Source organism: Agrilus planipennis, unplaced genomic scaffold (assembly GCF_000699045.2).
Source record: "Agrilus planipennis isolate EAB-ADULT unplaced genomic scaffold, Apla_2.0 scaffold179, whole genome shotgun sequence".
NCBI lineage: Eukaryota > Metazoa > Arthropoda > Insecta > Coleoptera > Buprestidae > Agrilus > Agrilus planipennis.
This window is the reverse complement of record NW_020438885.1, coordinates 4,853-21,776: the sequence shown is the minus strand read 5'-3', so window position 1 is coordinate 21,776 and position 16,924 is coordinate 4,853. Positions and strand designations below refer to the sequence as shown.

At 37.2% G+C, this 16,924-nt stretch overlaps 1 protein-coding gene across 4 annotated transcripts in view; it reads left to right on the top strand.

Annotated features, from left to right (window-relative positions):
- Positions 1–16,572, top strand: part of LOC108740544 (zinc finger protein basonuclin-2) — a 120,198-nt gene extending 103,626 nt beyond the window's left edge. For 2 of the 4 annotated variants that reach the window (XM_025981613.1, XM_025981611.1), the window contains 2 exons: positions 11,517–11,761; positions 13,097–16,572. In XM_025981613.1, coding sequence (XP_025837398.1) covers positions 11,517–11,761; positions 13,097–16,237 — 3,386 coding nt within the window. In that variant the 3' untranslated portion in view covers positions 16,238–16,572. Of the gene's footprint in view, positions 1–3,132; positions 3,213–11,516; positions 11,762–13,096 lie in introns of those variants that run through there. The other 2 variants (XM_025981614.1, XM_025981612.1) reach the window with 2 other exon arrangements.
- Positions 16,573–16,924: the final 352 nt, after the last annotated feature.

Genomic DNA, 16,924 nt, shown 5'->3' with positions numbered 1-16,924 from the left:
AATGTAGGTTTTATCGGGGTTGCACTACTGCATACGAAGTGGGTAGAGACATTACGACCATTTTGCATTCACTCGTAAAATAAGTGCCCATTGTGACAACGACAATGTGCGTGCCTTACATAATAGTTACAATAAACTACCGGAACAACTGCTGTCCTACCGTCCAACCATTGGTCGTATAAATGCGACACAATGAGCCAATAGGACACGACGGATTACTTACTATTCTGGAGGACAAGTATCCAAACAAACGACAACAAAAATATAATGGGTACTTGCCATTTAAAAATGGGACACCATATTTAACTACCCATAGGAATTTTAAAGAACTGTAAAACAAATCAATCATTTTTTCCCTTAAAACAAAAGACACAAAATTGTATCGCTTGCGCCAGTCATGCCTGACACATTATGCTATTTCACACGACATATCGAAAAGGACTGCAAGGACTTGTCGCCGTAAGCAACATTGATCCGGCCGCAGACAGCAGCGGCAGTGTGTTCTGCAGTCTGCAACTGCAGTTGTTTGCTGCAGTCACCTTCGGAATCATATCTTGTAGTGCATCCTGTTCACGTTGGCTAACAAGTCAAAACCAACGTGTAATACCAACTTTGGCGATCGTTTGGTTCGTTGACGATTTTTTTGATGCGACTCATCAACGTTACAACGTGTTGACTCAATGAGATTAATACTCATATTAACTTGAACGGGACCCGGTGGTCTTGGAGAAACAATCCCGAATTTGAGTGCAGCATTTGTACCTTCAGTTTCAAAAAATTCATTGAAAAAAATGCGGCCCATTTTCTATTTCACATACCTATACACAGCTTTTTCCAAATTATTGTGCATTACTACAAGAACAAGTCTTGTAAGTCCTAAAAACTCTGTCTGTGCGTCTATACAACTAGTGCCGTTTTATTTGTAATATGTACGTTAGCCGTTATTAGATGTTAACGAACGGATTATTTATCAGGAGCAGTAAATTTTGCGGGTAGAAAACTTTTTCTGTAAACTTCTCGGGTAAACTCATAATGAAAATGCTTCATGTTGCTATGAATACCTCTGGACGATCCTGTGGCACATAATGATACGCTTGGCTGGAATGAAATGAAATAACTTGAAGGCTAATTGAATACCAGATCCCTCTCAAGGAGCAGCTACGGTTATCTTCTTATTGTCCAAGCAAGCACTTTTAACCTTTTCGACATCCATTGTACTAAAACTTACTCGTGAGTATCAGTTAAATATATTGCCTCTTTTTTATACGGTTGCTTTCCCATAACAGCTCCTTGTGATTCCTTTTCTTTTTATTAGGTATACTGTTCGGTTACATTTCAATCGTTACAACCTCTTTTCTATATTATAACTGTCTATTCAAAACATACAAAAAACACCCTTTTCTACCAACATAAATAAGATACTTTTTATCTTATATCATATAGGTACAGACAATAATCGAAGGGAAAATTAATAAATTATTTGTTTTTAAAATCAAGAAACAAACTCAAGTATAAAAATCAGAATATCGAGAGGATCCTGAAAATACCATCATTTAAGTAAAAAAGACAGTTCCTAATTTTCCTGAAAATTTTTGTAAATGAATAAAGTATGTATGGAATTGTACAATGCATTCCATGGTGTTATGTCAACCTCCTTGGGATTTTTTTTGTTGAGGCAGTGGCATCAGGGAACAAAATTCCAAGGACACATTTTTCTGAACTGCACCGCCTTAAAAATGATTAAGGAATAGCCATTCTCATTCCGTCTCGCTCTCTCTTTCAGTCTCTTCTCTTCAACTTTTAATTAGAAACGAAAATTCTCCATCTGCACGGTCTGCGCGCAACCCTGTCATTAGTTAGATTTTATTCATGGTCCTCGCCTCGTTTTTGGCAATTCTCTAGAATTATTATTAGGTATATGATGGTAAATGTCGCACCACGACAAAAGCCAAGTGGTGTCGCCAGAGGGTGACCAGGACCGTCCAAAAAAGAACATTCCACATGTAGCAGGCCGCTCTAATTAAAGGGATTCAGTTTAGTACTACCTTCAACGTGTCCATTTCATTAGAACGTCTGTGTTTTGGAAATAAAAAATTAGGTTTCTTTTATACTTTACGGCCTTCGTCCAAATAATATATAACCGTATACATACAAGGTGATCGAAAAATAATACTTATTGTATTACATTTGATGTCTCGAAACGCGCCTATTTCTTATTGACTTCCTCTAAATTTAGTCTAGAGACATATTAGAAGCAGAAACAGAAGTTAAGAGTGGTAGAGGTAGATACAGATTAGATTACTGTTCACAAATAGTTAAGGATGTGGGATGTTGTAGTTTTAAGGATATTAAAAACTGAAGGTGCGTGTCCAACCAGTTTTAAGACTGATAACCTTATGATGATGATGTGTCGAAATGTTGTACTAGTTTTTTGGTACCTATATCGTACTTTATTAGAAATGCTAACACCTAGATGCCGGATTTATCAGGAAAAATGATTAAGTTTTATGCGATATTTCAAACCTTTCCAAAAATTGTCATAAATTGTGTGAAAGAATAGATCTGCTCAAAGAACTTCATATTCTTATGTTAGCATCGGTGTTTTTACGATATATGTAATATTAAATAGTAAAAGTAAACTTCTGGTAACATGTAGATACTGTTGGATGTTATTAATGTTGTCGAAAAAATGGATTGGTTTGACAAAGTCGATCTTCAGAAGTCGATCAGGCAGCGGCCGGTCAAAGTGGTCGTGCAGAGTCCACGCAGGGCCATCTGAAGAACAACATACTTGGTGAAAAGATGGGCAATATAAGTCCTAGTCATTCGGCCAGGTATTTTAGCTTTGGTACTGCCGCCAACTAATTTCAGGCCGACGAAGGGCGGACTGCCTGCCTGTCACTTGCCACCGCCGGCCTCGACCTCGGACACAACACACACACACACACACACATGTTTATACCTACAAAGGACACATACATACGTCGAACCGCCTATGGCTCTTCTAATAATTCCAAATACATGGGCTTTATATCGTATGTAAGTTTATGAACCAGGTATATAATAGATAGATATATACTGTATACAATATACAATCATCGGTACGACTGTTTATTAAGAGTCTACCTACAAGTCTCGCGTTGATAATGCCCACATGAAGAAGTGGTCGAAACACGTGTTCGCAGTGATCATAGTTGTAAGGGTAATTTGGGGTGAGTCTCTCTTGTTTTTTAGTTAGTCCCCAATTTCTACTTTGTCTACCTATAAGATTTAATCCATAGATCCAAATTTGGACTGTACTAACTATGTTATAAAACTCTCTGTAGCAAAGTCATTACCTGTAATTTCCAAAAACAGCAAACAGAAAGCCCAAAGAACTCCTCTAATAAGTACTAGTTGCTTATTATATGTACATTGTACATAAAAAGACAGATACGCATGTTGTTTGTACATAATACGTACGCAATTGCTTATATAACAACAGGTACGTACCTACCTACAATAAATAGTTCAACGTTCAAAAGAAATGGACCTTGAGTGTGGAAGTTTGGGACAGTTTTTCAAACGATAAGTAACTTTGTCATTGACAACCGCAAAAAGTTGCTTGATTGCCGGAGGCACGAAAATAATAATCAAATCTTATTAGCAAAGGCTAAGAACAAGGACAAGGAATATTTCAACGTATTGTTACATTTTACACAAACAGAATAAAATCGCACCGGCTACAGAGCAACAAAACGTTTTTTTTTCAGACCAAAGGCAAGAAAAATGTTGACGCTTTTACCTAAAATTAATATTTAGAACAATGTCATTTATAAATAACGAAAATAATTTTCGGCACGAGGGGGTCGGCCTGAAAGGTAGTGAAATTATTTTGGAGACCGCATGGGGCATCTGTCACGTCGGGTTCTTTGTGTTAAAAACTCTGAAAACCACAGATTTATATATTAGGAAGTTAGCAGGTAGGAACAACGCACGATAAAGGACCCGAAAACATAATATATTGTTCTCTCTTTTTTTACGACTTGTAAAAACCATCAAAATGATCGTTTTGTAATCGTAATCACTATTCAGAACACAGAATGCGCCACAAATGTTGTCACATTAAATTTGTCCGTTCGTTAGAACCGACCGAAAAAGGAATGATGACATTTTATGTCTATGTTGAAAGAAAATTTTATTCCTGTCCGTCATTCTCGTATGCGGCGAGGCAATTAAATTAAATAAAGATCTAATTTTTATTAAGCAAAGTTTTCCATATAAATTGAAATATCTTCCTAACAAAAATTATTAATATTTATAAAATATGAAACTTACTGTAGAATCAAAATCTTTCAATTTTTCTAGACTCTATTTATGTTATAATATACTCTTTTTTATTACGGCTATAGTAAATAAGGCTAGTTCTTTTTGAAAACTAACTGAACGGTGTCATACATAAACCGTAGACCATATAAGTAATTTCGTGATGAGATTTTGCACATCGACATTATATTAAAAATAGCGCAAACGGTATATTTTGCTTGGTCTCACATAAAGTTTTTTTCTGTTTCATGTGCGACAAGATATACCTCGTGATCACCAAGCAATTAAAATTTAATTCTTAGAAATATCGGGCTAGTATTGCCTGCGAATACATAGCTATTTCTAAAAACATACTTAATATTGTCACGCAAACTTTGTCTAGGTATACTCATGTATAAATACATTGAAATTAAACTGTAGATACATGGGTTTACATATTAGTTTTTATTTCCTATATGAGATATATACCTACAGCAGATATTACGAACTACAATAAATAAAAATTAGAAATCACAATGAGAATTTATTAAGATCTACTGTTACATTAAATTGTTTCAGTCAGAGTAATAAGCTTTGATTACTGATTACCCTTTGATAATGACCCTTTTTGACTGATTGACAGTGAATCTATATTCTCGTTGAAGCACGTACCTATATAATTGGACCGTATATAGTAGTTTAAATTAAATATTAAACATTAATATTGTTTCCTGAAAAGACAGTTAAATCGCGAGTATTTTAAGGGAATAATGAATACTACCATTAGGGAGTCGAGTTACCAACTGTTCGCAGAGGAGACATCCATTAAAAATTTGTCACGGAAGTCACCGAAGCATTCAAAGCTTTTAAAGCAGCGAAAGACGAAGATGTTTGAAATAAACTGGTGCAAAAGTTGTAGATCCCATTTAAGCATTTGCTTCAGGCGATTTACCCTTGCTGGCTTAAGTGATCATTGTTTATAATGTTTCCAATCTTTCCCGAAAGTTATATTACATTTCTCATCTGAAAACTCGTTGACAAATTGTTCGGGAATCCAACATCATGACGGCCCGTCGATGTTAGGAATTAAAAGTGGAAATGAGACTTTTAAATCACGAGCGGCTGAATGATGCATATTTTACGTATGGGCCTAAACTGAGGTTGCCGATATTACCTAATATTTATCAGAATTTTTAGGTACCTATGTCTACGTAAATACGAGGGTGGATTGATAAGTTTCCGGCCTGACCAAGAAAAACAAGGTTTTTAAAAATTTTTTTTTTTTATTTCTCAACATAATCTCCTCCAAGGCTGATACATTTCTCATAGCGGTGTTCCAGTCTATTAATGCCATCTCTATAGACTGATTCGTCAAGCTCCTCAAAATAACCATTTACAGCTTCGATTACTTCTTCATTGTCCGCAAATCTCTTACCGCCAAGCCATTTTTTGAGATTAGGGAACAGAAAATAGTCACTCGGGGCTAGGTCTGGAGAGTAAGGAGGGTGCGGCATCAATTCAAACTTTAGATCGTTGATTTTAGCCGTCGCAACGATTGACGTGTGCGCTGGTGCGTTATCGTGATGAAACAAGATTTTTTTCTTCGCCAGATGAGGTCGTTTAATTTTCACCTCGTGGCTCAAACGTTGCAATAAGTCTGCGTAGTATTGACCAGTGATAGTATTACCCTTTGCAAGGTAATCAATGTATATAATACCTCTTGCATCCCAAAAAACAGTAGCCATAACCTTGTTCGCCGAAAAAATTGTTTTTGCCTTCTTTGGAGTTGGTTCCCCTGGTCCAATCCACTGTTTAGACTGTTCTTTGGTTTCAGGAGTGTAGTGGTGGACCCACGTTTCGTCAACGGTTACGAATCGACGCAAAAATTCGCTTGGATTACGCTTATACAATGACAAATTTGCGGTAGAAATGTTTTTTCGAATCAATTTTTGGTCGACTGTTAGCAAACGCGGCACCCATCTTGCACAGAGCTTTTCCATATGCAAATGTTGGTGCAAAATATGTTGCACACGTTCATATGACATCTTACAGGTCTCAGCTATCTCACGCACTTTCAATCTGCGGTCTCCCAGCACTATTTGATGAATTTTTTCGATCATATCTGGAGTTGTGACCTCAACGGGGCGTCCTGAGCGAGGCCCATCAGAGGTGCTCACACGACCCTTTTTAAACTCGGAAACCCACTGCTTAACGGTTGAATATGACGGGGAGGATGTCCCCAGTGTTGAGTCCATCTCTTTTTTAATTTCCTTCGGCGTTAACCCCTTCAAATAAAAGTATTTGATGACAGCACGATTTTCCTGCTTTTCCATTTTTACGAAAACCACAGAGGCGTCTTGTTCAGCGTGCTGTCGAACCTACACTAGCAAGGAGATCGGGCTGAAACTATAGCTACAAGCTATCCAAGGATGGTACTATAGAATGTCACCTCAAGGTAGGCCTAGTGGCGTCATCTCTTGGTTAGGCCGGAAACTTATCAATCCACCCTCGTACCTACCTGATCATCATAAAATTTATAAACTTACTTAGATATTAAGACAGATTTACTTTTGTACAATTCCCATTGATTCCACCTCTTCACATTTTTCTACCACTGTCTTCATTATGCTTTTTCTGTTAATGTTTCTTTCCCATACACAGAATGATACCCAACATCGGGCAATTAAAATTTGGCGAACCGTATACATGCATTCATACTCAACACGAACGTGTACATGTATCTTTGTATAACAAAACTACTTATTAGGCTTTCCATCCGTATTAAAACCTCGTCAGCAAAATTAAGATTAGACTGTCCCACTTTTGCAGAGCATTATATAAAGCGTTGATTCTGATGATGCACAAATTGAATTAGGTATAAAAGCTATAGAATTTAGTCGCACATTTTGGCCAATTTTTCTTTTATTTTTACAGTTAGTTCGCGGAGAAAACAATTCCTTTTTTAACTAATTCATCTTGCTTACTCACAAAACAAATTAACTTTTTCTCAATGAAGTCGCGAAAGCATTCTAGACTGTTGGTTATGTATCTGATAATTTAACGATCTGATGTTTGTACATATGTACCTGTACTTATGTCTAACTAACTATAGGTATGTTCGCTTTCTTTAGTATTTTATTCGCTTTCCATATGGATTTAGTAGAAACCAGTAGAAAATACATGGTAGGTACTGTAGCAGGTAGGTGTGAAACTGCATCCCGACTAGAATTTATAAGAGGGGCATGCCGATATAGGGATTTCCCCGTAGATTCCCCATGAAAATCCCACCAAAAAAAGTCCAGATTAGAATTTGTACCTAAGAAGCATTCCCCATGTAGCGTGCGGGCCTCATGTGGCTAATGAGAGGTATGCCGATATAGGGATTTCCCAGTAGATTCCTCATGATACCAAAATGAGGATTGCCTAAGGGTTTTTCATATGTGTCTTAAGAGGCAAACCTAACACATGTATAAAGTTGCGTTATATGCCCCTTCCTTGACCTGGGGACAACCTCTTGGGGCCTACAAGCGGCAGTGAGCTACCCATTTAGGGACCCTACCTACACTACCCTCAAAATTCTAGTCTGGATGTACCATTTTTTCCATCCCTAGAGCACCCTCTCCGCCGCCCCTACTTGAAATGTAATCATAGGTATATAAAACGAATCGTGTTAAAAAAGAATTTATTTTGCAAAGGCCCAGGCAAGTACATACATATATGTATGTATATAGATATGTAAACAGTGTGAATGAAAAAATTGATTGGTACCAATGTAGAGGACCCAGTTAAAAGAATATTAGGATGACATGGGCCTAACTCATCAGCCGAAGCAATTGTGTAAATTCGCTTTGTCATTCTTTATTATACTTGGTGAATATGTATTGCGGCGCGGCGCCTACTAGATCGATTTTTAATAGGAATCGAGATTCCTTCGTATCCGTCAAGAATATTTTCTCCAAAAAACAAATACTCGCGCCTGTCGATCGCATATAATAATAATCAACGTGAACGTCAATAATAGTTGTCATCAATGATGACAAGGCTGTTATAAGAAGTGTATTACCTGCTTGCATTGTGCACGGGTAGTATGTAAACCTAATAAAACAACTTTTTGCATTAAAAAAAAAAAAGAGCGACTAACGTTAACATTGCGGTCATTATGCTTAGCGAAGCAGTTCTTCAGATGGATTTTGAAGCCATAAACGGTAAACCTACTAATTAAGAATCAACCAGGTAATTAATTAATAATAAGTGTAGATATAATAAAATAAAGCCGACATAAATTCTGACAGTATCTCTAATAGCTTCACCTAAAATTTCGGAAGCAAAACTTCATCTGGCGTTATTGCTACAATACTTATTCGGAACAAATATAAAGACAGACGTTAAAAAAATCAAAGATTGGGTGGCAAACCCAAGTCCACCCCCGTTAATGACATTATATTACTTTCCGAATAGAAATAAAGGTTTAGCTTCTTTGTGATAAATATATATGTTTATATACTCAATAAAATATTTGGGAGGGGTAGCTATTACCCCCCCCCTACGTAATATAATGACGCATAATTATCAAACGATTTTTTTTATTTTTGCTATTCAATATATCCGGAATTTCGTAATACCGATAGATTACGCAATAACATAGGAGTCAACATCAATTTCTACTACAAAACTTACAATGCCGTAAAGATTGATTAAATATACCTAATCCAAATATTTAATAATGTAAGTAAGAAAAAAGTGGTACCTAGTAAGTATTGCCTCTGTTAAATACTTAGTTCTTGTTGCATTCTAATAGAACGAATATTATGGATTTTAAGTGGATAAAAAGGGGAAGAAGTATGTAAAAGGCTTGCCACCAATAAACCTTCATAGTTTCTTTTTTTTTTACCTGTATATAATATACAATTGATAAATACTTTCAAAAACTCTGCCAATAATAAAGAAGTAAACATTAGCAAGAAAGTAGTGCCGAAAGGTGGGAGATACAAATGGTAGTTAATGGAAAAAAAGGGGAAGATGACATAGGAAAGGTTTATTGCAATGTGATTGGAAGTGAAGAAAATAAGATGCACGTGCAGTAGCAATAAGTGTGAGGTATTTTTCCAACACTACCTGAGTGTTATTTAAGTTGGTTCAAACACAAACAACACAATCTGGAAATATATAGTTACCAAAGCATATAAGTATTTTTGTTAAAGATAATTAAAAGTCGAAAATCTTGTCAGCAGGTGGTACCTGCATATGTATTTAAATAGAATTTTTCCTAAATCACTTTAGATATTTTTTAGATATTTCAACTACAGGTAAAAACTTCTCGATCTATTCCGATCAAGAAAAAATTAAGACTTAATTTTTATCCCTATTCATCTCGAAAGTTTGTTAGCTTAAACCCTTCGAGAGATGCGGGTCAAACTAATATCTCATGTTTAGTTTTTAAAGTATAAAAACAAAAATTTCAGTACAAAATCGTTTTTCGGATGGGTTAGCTGCAGTTTCGAAATACACAAACAGCATGGGTGGTCTTACCGACAAAGAATAGTAAATAAGTGTATTAGACATGACGTTATTGTTCCATAATAGGATTTCGACAAAGAAATCATATTCTTAATCTTTTTGAACCAAACTATTATTGTCACATAATAATATTTGTTGGTGCACTTGTTTTACTTGCAAATTAGGAGTGGCGCTCAAACTCTTTCAGAACCGCCTGACCGGAACAGATTTGTTTGAAAAGGTAGATAATTGTACCACCATCAAAGACGGCATTATGCCTTGCTGCTCTTTTCAGGCATATAACTAAAAATCGAATAGATATAAACAATCGGTAAAAAATCGAGCTTAGGTACCTATCTCAAAATTTCTTTAATTGTCTAGCACTTATCTACTGGTGGCTATTTAGTTATATGACATATTAGCTCCAAAAGGTTTCTCACCCTTTGCAGAGTAGGTAATAATCCCTTAAACATCAAAAAAGCGACGTAACCAAAAAGGGCCTATAAAGTAAAGTAAATATGACGTTGCAATAGGCTTTCAAAAAGTTTTCATTTTTAATTTAAAAAATCCAATTCGACCTCATTTTTACCAGCATCTACTTAATCACCAAAAAATTACTATATATATTCCTTGGTATCAACAGGCGAATATATGATCCTATATTTTAGGAGCCGTATGTCCAATCGTCCAATCTACCTATGCATTGACAATAGAAAATAAAGGGGAAGTCAAAAATACCTAAGTTCAGAGAAATTATAAGTAGATAAAAAAGGGTATGCTGTATATAGAGTTTTTATACCTTTCGGTAACCATCAATAATAATAAAAAACTAAAAGAGTAGCAAGAAAATAAGGAATTATGTATAGTGACGGGTGGGAGATACCAGTGGATATTTAAAAGCAAAAAAGGAGGAAGTTAACTTGGGAGAGGATTAGTAGAATGCTATTGGAAAAGGTATATATGGAATCAAAAGTTAGGTATTTTTGAAACACTATTTTAAAATGGTGTCGTCAACACACAACAGAATCTAGAAAAATACCAATATATAAAATGTTTAGACACCAATAAGGTTTTTTGTAAATCTATTTATTTAGTGGATTAATACAATATTCAGATGTATTAACTTATAGCAACTGGCAGGTATATGAAGGTAATTCTGATGAAGGGATTTTTTGTGTTTTACAAGGTATGACTAATAAGTGAAGCCTGTTTCGGTATCTATACCAAAACATAAAATATTTAAATATGTTTACCTGGTATAAACTGGCAGGTATATAAAAAGTGAGGCAATAAATTTGTGGTTTCAAATGTTGCCCTTTTTGTGAGTTTTAGGAGATATAACGAATAATTGAGATCTAATAGGTATCTCATCTCATGTAATTCGTAAAAGGAACAGGGTACATATGTTTACCTACCATGAACTGTTAATATTTAAGAATTAATGGATTATAAGGCAGGTAGGTTCTCTTACACTTTCTAAAACGCGACATATCCAGATAAAACGAGTTCCCCGTTACGCTCCGTAATTCACGTTGGAAGCAAGGCAAAATTTGCGTACGTTGCAAGACCATCTTCCGTTAATAACTTGGTAAACTTATATAGTATAGTGGGACGGGATGGGGGGGTGAAGTGTCTCCAGCAAGGGGTACCCATCACCTACGCGTCCACCTTGTCAATATCCCCTCTCCGACTCCGCCTCCATTGCGCACGCTGAGTAATGCCCCACTCTGTTACAGCGTTGGACAAGTTGGGGACTCGTCATCTCTTTACCAACAGTGCTCCCGAACCTGTTCAGTTGGATGTCGTTTTTGATATTGCCAGTTTGGTGCTATACGGTTGCCAAGCTTTACCAATTCGATTGAAAATCCTTCTCGATCGTCTTTTTTCCGCACTTCAGAAGGACCAGGTCGTGCGTGTCCTGCACGGATTCGGATGGACACTGGACGACTACGCCAGAGGATATATTCTCCAGGTGAGCTCAGTACGTACACACCTAATACATTGGTACGGCAATCATCAATAAGTAATAAGTAGCCATAGTCCTATAATCCTTGATTCCGTTTTCGTAAAATTGGACGAATTTTGATGAGAACTCGCCGCAATCTTCCAATCCCCTATTATAATCCAGTAGAGATCGTATCTCTGGAGAATATGCAACATCACCTTTGTAACGCCCGACGTAATTATTCATTTTCGTGACAGCTAATTACAAAATAATAGAGCAGATAACTGTACCTGTATATGGCGGATGATGCGATGAACTCCAACCACTCTGCCGAAATATCGGATAAGATTTAGAAATCATTTTTCTAAAAGACTGGAACTGGAACTTTTAATAAATAAACAAATATATCTGACACTCAACCGTTTAGTAACGAAAACTCTCTGCATAACTTCGTGAGGCTAATCTAGTTAAACTTTTCAAAAATTATGAGGTGGTTTTATATAGGTATCTAGATATTTATTGGTTTATTGAACAAAAACCGATTAGTTCTCGATATGAAGTTGGAAATCTAATTATATCATTTCGGAATTCAAAACGAAATGAGTAGCCGTCGGATTTGGAATCTTCTCTCTGCATCGTCGCATTTCGTTTAGATTAAGATTCACGCCCGATGATGAAGCTATAAACTATAGTTGAAATTTTGTTTTGGGAATTTGCGTGAACCTTTTGCGTTGGACCCTATTAATACGCTAACTTTTTTTAAATTGGCTTTCATGAAAAAATAAATGCGTTTCTATCTAAATACTTAATGCATTCGTATATTAAGGAGCTACCTGTACATTGGCACGAATGCATAACCACCCGACATAAATATTCAAACATTAGGTCCGTAATTCGCGCAACGATATGTTGCATTCGAAATCACAGACACCAAAATTACAGAGTGTTTTGCATATCATTCTTACGAGACACAATAATTTTGTGCCAGGTATAATTTCTAAAATGAGCGCTTTATTATTTTTAAATAGGCGAATTTCTACGTCGTATACATTTGGGTAGCTAATGACATGCATGAACGATCTCGGTCGGGTTCAACTAAACAGTTGCTTTGTAAATCCGTAATGATAGCACTAATATATCAGGTACGACCTCTTGGTCTTGGAGTCGAGGAACTGGAGTGTTTAGCAAACGAGCGGGTTGCAAGTTTTAACACCCTAATTTACTAAATTTAACCGTCCTCAATTTAGTTAAATGGTAGGCTTTTAATGGCAATACTCCAAAGTCGAAAAAGAAAATTGGGTTCTCTATTTCCCCTGTTTAAAGTTGCAGGTACGCGTTCGCTACTGCTAATTTGTACTGTCACTTTTACAGGAAACATGTTCTGGACGGTTAGACCGTTGGAGCATTTGCAGTCCTGAAGAAGAACCATTGGTGCTTCAACAGTTTTTAAGGTTCGAGGAGACGCGTTTAATTACTCAACAGCTAATGCTTGCACAGCAAGTACTCCAAGAAACCGCGCTGGATCGCTTAGACTATAGATCAGCCCTTAATTCGCGGCGACCAATGTCTCCCAATCGACACCCTTCACCACCAGCGTTTCCACCGTCGACGTTTCTTCCAGCGCATCTACTTCCTCTTTCTCCGCATAAGCAATCGTTAAAGTTTTTCAATTTACCCACAACAAATGGCTCGCAATTATCGACACCACCTCCGGAAAATAACAACTCCAGTCCACTCAATACGTCTCCTTTAAATAGGCTTCAAAGTATGCAGCCGTTCGATTTCCGAAAGTTAGGCGCGGGTCTTCCAGGATTCAACGCATGTTCTCCGCCCGACTTGGCGAGGAGAAAAGTAACCGAGGCTGAGGTGTTTAGTGGTCTAAATCTTTCGATGTCCTCAGCATTGTCCATGTGTCCTCCTCCGATACCAACATCTACTCTTATACCATCTTCTGTTAATCACCCGTCATCGCCAGCAATGGTCGCGACTGTGTCGGCGAGCAGTGTTACCGCGCCCAGCCTAGTGCCGTCATCTTTTTCCGGGTTGGCTTCTTCGATCGAAAGTAAATCTGTTACAAGTAATAGTGAAATTGGTTCCGAAGATGACGACAACGACAACACACAGTCCGTACTTAATCTAAGTCGCGATAAAGATCCAGTTAAAGTGGCTCCGCGAGTTCCCCGGACCTCGTCTATACCGGGAAGAAAACCTACGTTACCATCGAAAAGACAGTGGGGTTCGCCAGCCTTACCGCTTAATTTGGGTACTCAATTTATTAATCCGACAACGGGAAAAAAGCGGGTGCAATGTAATGTGTGTCTAAAAACATTCTGTGATAAAGGCGCGTTGAAAATTCATTTTTCGGCCGTTCATTTACGCGAAATGCACAAGTGCACGGTGGAGGGTTGTAACATGATGTTCAGTTCAAGAAGGTCACGTAATAGACATAGTGCGAATCCTAATCCCAAATTACATTCCCCACATCTTCGTCGGAAGATATCTCCTCATGATGGCAGGAGTGCTCAAGCCCATCCTATACTAATACCCTCTCAAACTGGATTGCCGTTACCGACATCCGCACTGAATGCTCTCAATCCATTTGGAGCATTTCCACTTCTAACTCCTCCACCTGATATTAGACATCACTCTGCGCTAGCTGCGTTAGATTTTAAACATAGTTTAGATTTAAGTTTGCATCGATCGATTATATCTGATGAAATCAGGAAAGAACATAAAGAAAAAACCAACTCGGAAGAATACGCTTTAGAACTTACAACAAACAGGCAGAATGAAGAAAACGATGATGATTACGACGATGGGATTATCGTGGTTGGAGGTGAAGAGGAAGAAGAGTCTGAAAAGAACGAGCCGTCGAACGAGGAACCGGACAGACAGGAATATTTTGCGTTGACACTCAAGAAACAAAAAATGTCCGTGTCGGATGTCGATGAAGATTTGGTCAGTAACGTCGATAGTAACGACGATTCGTTGAGTTTAGTCGACACTCATAGTTACAAAGGTGATTCAAATGCCCCTACGAACAAGCGAAAACGAAAAAGCCAAAATCCGACAAAATGCACGGCTCCGATGATAATAGATAACGATGTCAGTGATGGAGAATCTTCCGATAATATTTTCGCTAGGGACACTTCTAAAGAGCAACTGAAACCATTAAACGATGTCGACGATAACGAAGAAAGAACTGAAAAGCGTGAAACGCCAAAGCCACTGGACTCACCGTTGAATTTAGGGAAACATAGTCGAAATAGTCCCAATGAAACTGAAACGCCTATTAACTCAGAGATTAAAACTAGTCTTGCGCCATTGTATCATAGCGATAAAATAAAAAAAGAAAAAAACCTAGGAGAAGGTGAAAACACAGAACACTACGAACGACCAGAAAGCTCAATTGAAAGTAACAGAAGTGACGAATCTTTTGATTCGTCTAACGCGTTGAGGCATCTCGAAAGTCTTTCGCATGGAAATTTTGGGGAGCTTCTCAGCAGAGGGTTACCACCGGGGTTTAACAGTCAGACAACGAACCTCTCACCTCTGAGTCTTTCAGTAGGAGGTGGACCACCTAGTCCCGCGCGCTCTCAGGCATCTTCAACGTCCAACAGCGGCGAATCCATGGACGAAAACAGTCAAAATTACTTTGGGCATTTCGATAACGGCCAATTTATAAGTACCATGGATGTTCCAATAGATAAAGACAATCCGAGAAAATGTACCGCTTGTGGAAAGATCTTTCAAAATCACTTTGGGGTAAAGACCCACTATCAAAACGTGCATTTGAAACTAATGCACAAATGCAATGTGGACGGATGTAATGCAGCATTTCCGTCGAAAAGGAGCAGAGATCGTCACAGTGCCAATCTGAATCTGCATAGAAAATTATTATCCACCACTACTGAAAAAACCGTAGCCAGTTTGCTGCTAGAAAAATCTTCGTTTAATCCACTTTCAAACAGTCAAATTCCTAACGATTTTTTCACTCGATTCTACATCGAAGAGGCTATGAAACCCCACAATCTGGCTAATCCGGGCAACTTCGATCAAATGCTTTTGAATGGTGACAGAATTCCTCCACCTCCTTTTCTAATTCCACCTTTAGGAAACCTTCCGTTTCCTTTGGGCGGACTGAATAGCTTGAAACAGTTCAACGGGGCTGCACCGTTAAGTAAAGATCAATCTTCGGCATCAAGTTCACCAATTCTATCTCCACCCCCTTCGTATGTAACATGTAACTTTTCAGAACTCGTCCATTGCATCGAGGAAGATCTTCCAACTCCCGACAAAGAAGGGAATCTCCCTTGTAAATTATGCAAAACATCATTTAAAAGTGCGATGCAACTTAAAGAACATTGCGAACAAAACCATTTACTCGAAATGTGCAGGTGTACGAACAAAGGTTGCCCTAAAGTGTTTCTTTCGCGGACCAAAAGAAACGTTCATTCGGAAAGGGAGTTGCAGAACATGCAAAATAAGGACGAAGACCGAAAAAGTACGTGACATTAAAATTTTTATAATTCAATGTAACTCGTCGAGAAAATTATATTATTATGTACTTAAGAAGAACTTATTTGGCCCCTATATTTTTTTAAATTAATCGATCTTGTACTATCAGATAAGTAGTAAAAGAAAAAGATGTCGAATGTTATTGTTTATCGGTAAATTGATATATTGGTTATGTGATCTCTTTTATTTATTGTGATGAAGTTGTACATATATTTGCATACAAAATACATATTTACCGAAGAAATCTAAGTATTCGTTGTCTGTAAAACTACTTCCTATAGGTACGTAAAATATGCGTAAAGAAAAGTAATAAATAATAAAGTAATTGAACGCCAGAGTGTGTGAGTGTGTAATTTTCTTGTCCGCTTCTCGAACATTGTATGTATTAAATGTGCAATAACGATGTGTATATGTCTGTAAATACTTTCTGTCTTAAGTGTATAAATGTAAATATTTATAAATGTAAATTAAAAATTACTACTACGATAGCAGTTCAAATCTAAATGTGTAATTACTTAGCTATACACAAAAAATCATCAGTGACTGCCCTCAGAAAGGCAAATGTTCTCATCAATTCAAAATACTAAGTGATAAGAATTTTGACGCCATATGCTAATAACTTTTAAAAGGAGTAACTAATATGCATTTTATGTTACCACAACAGTAAAGTGACCTTATAAA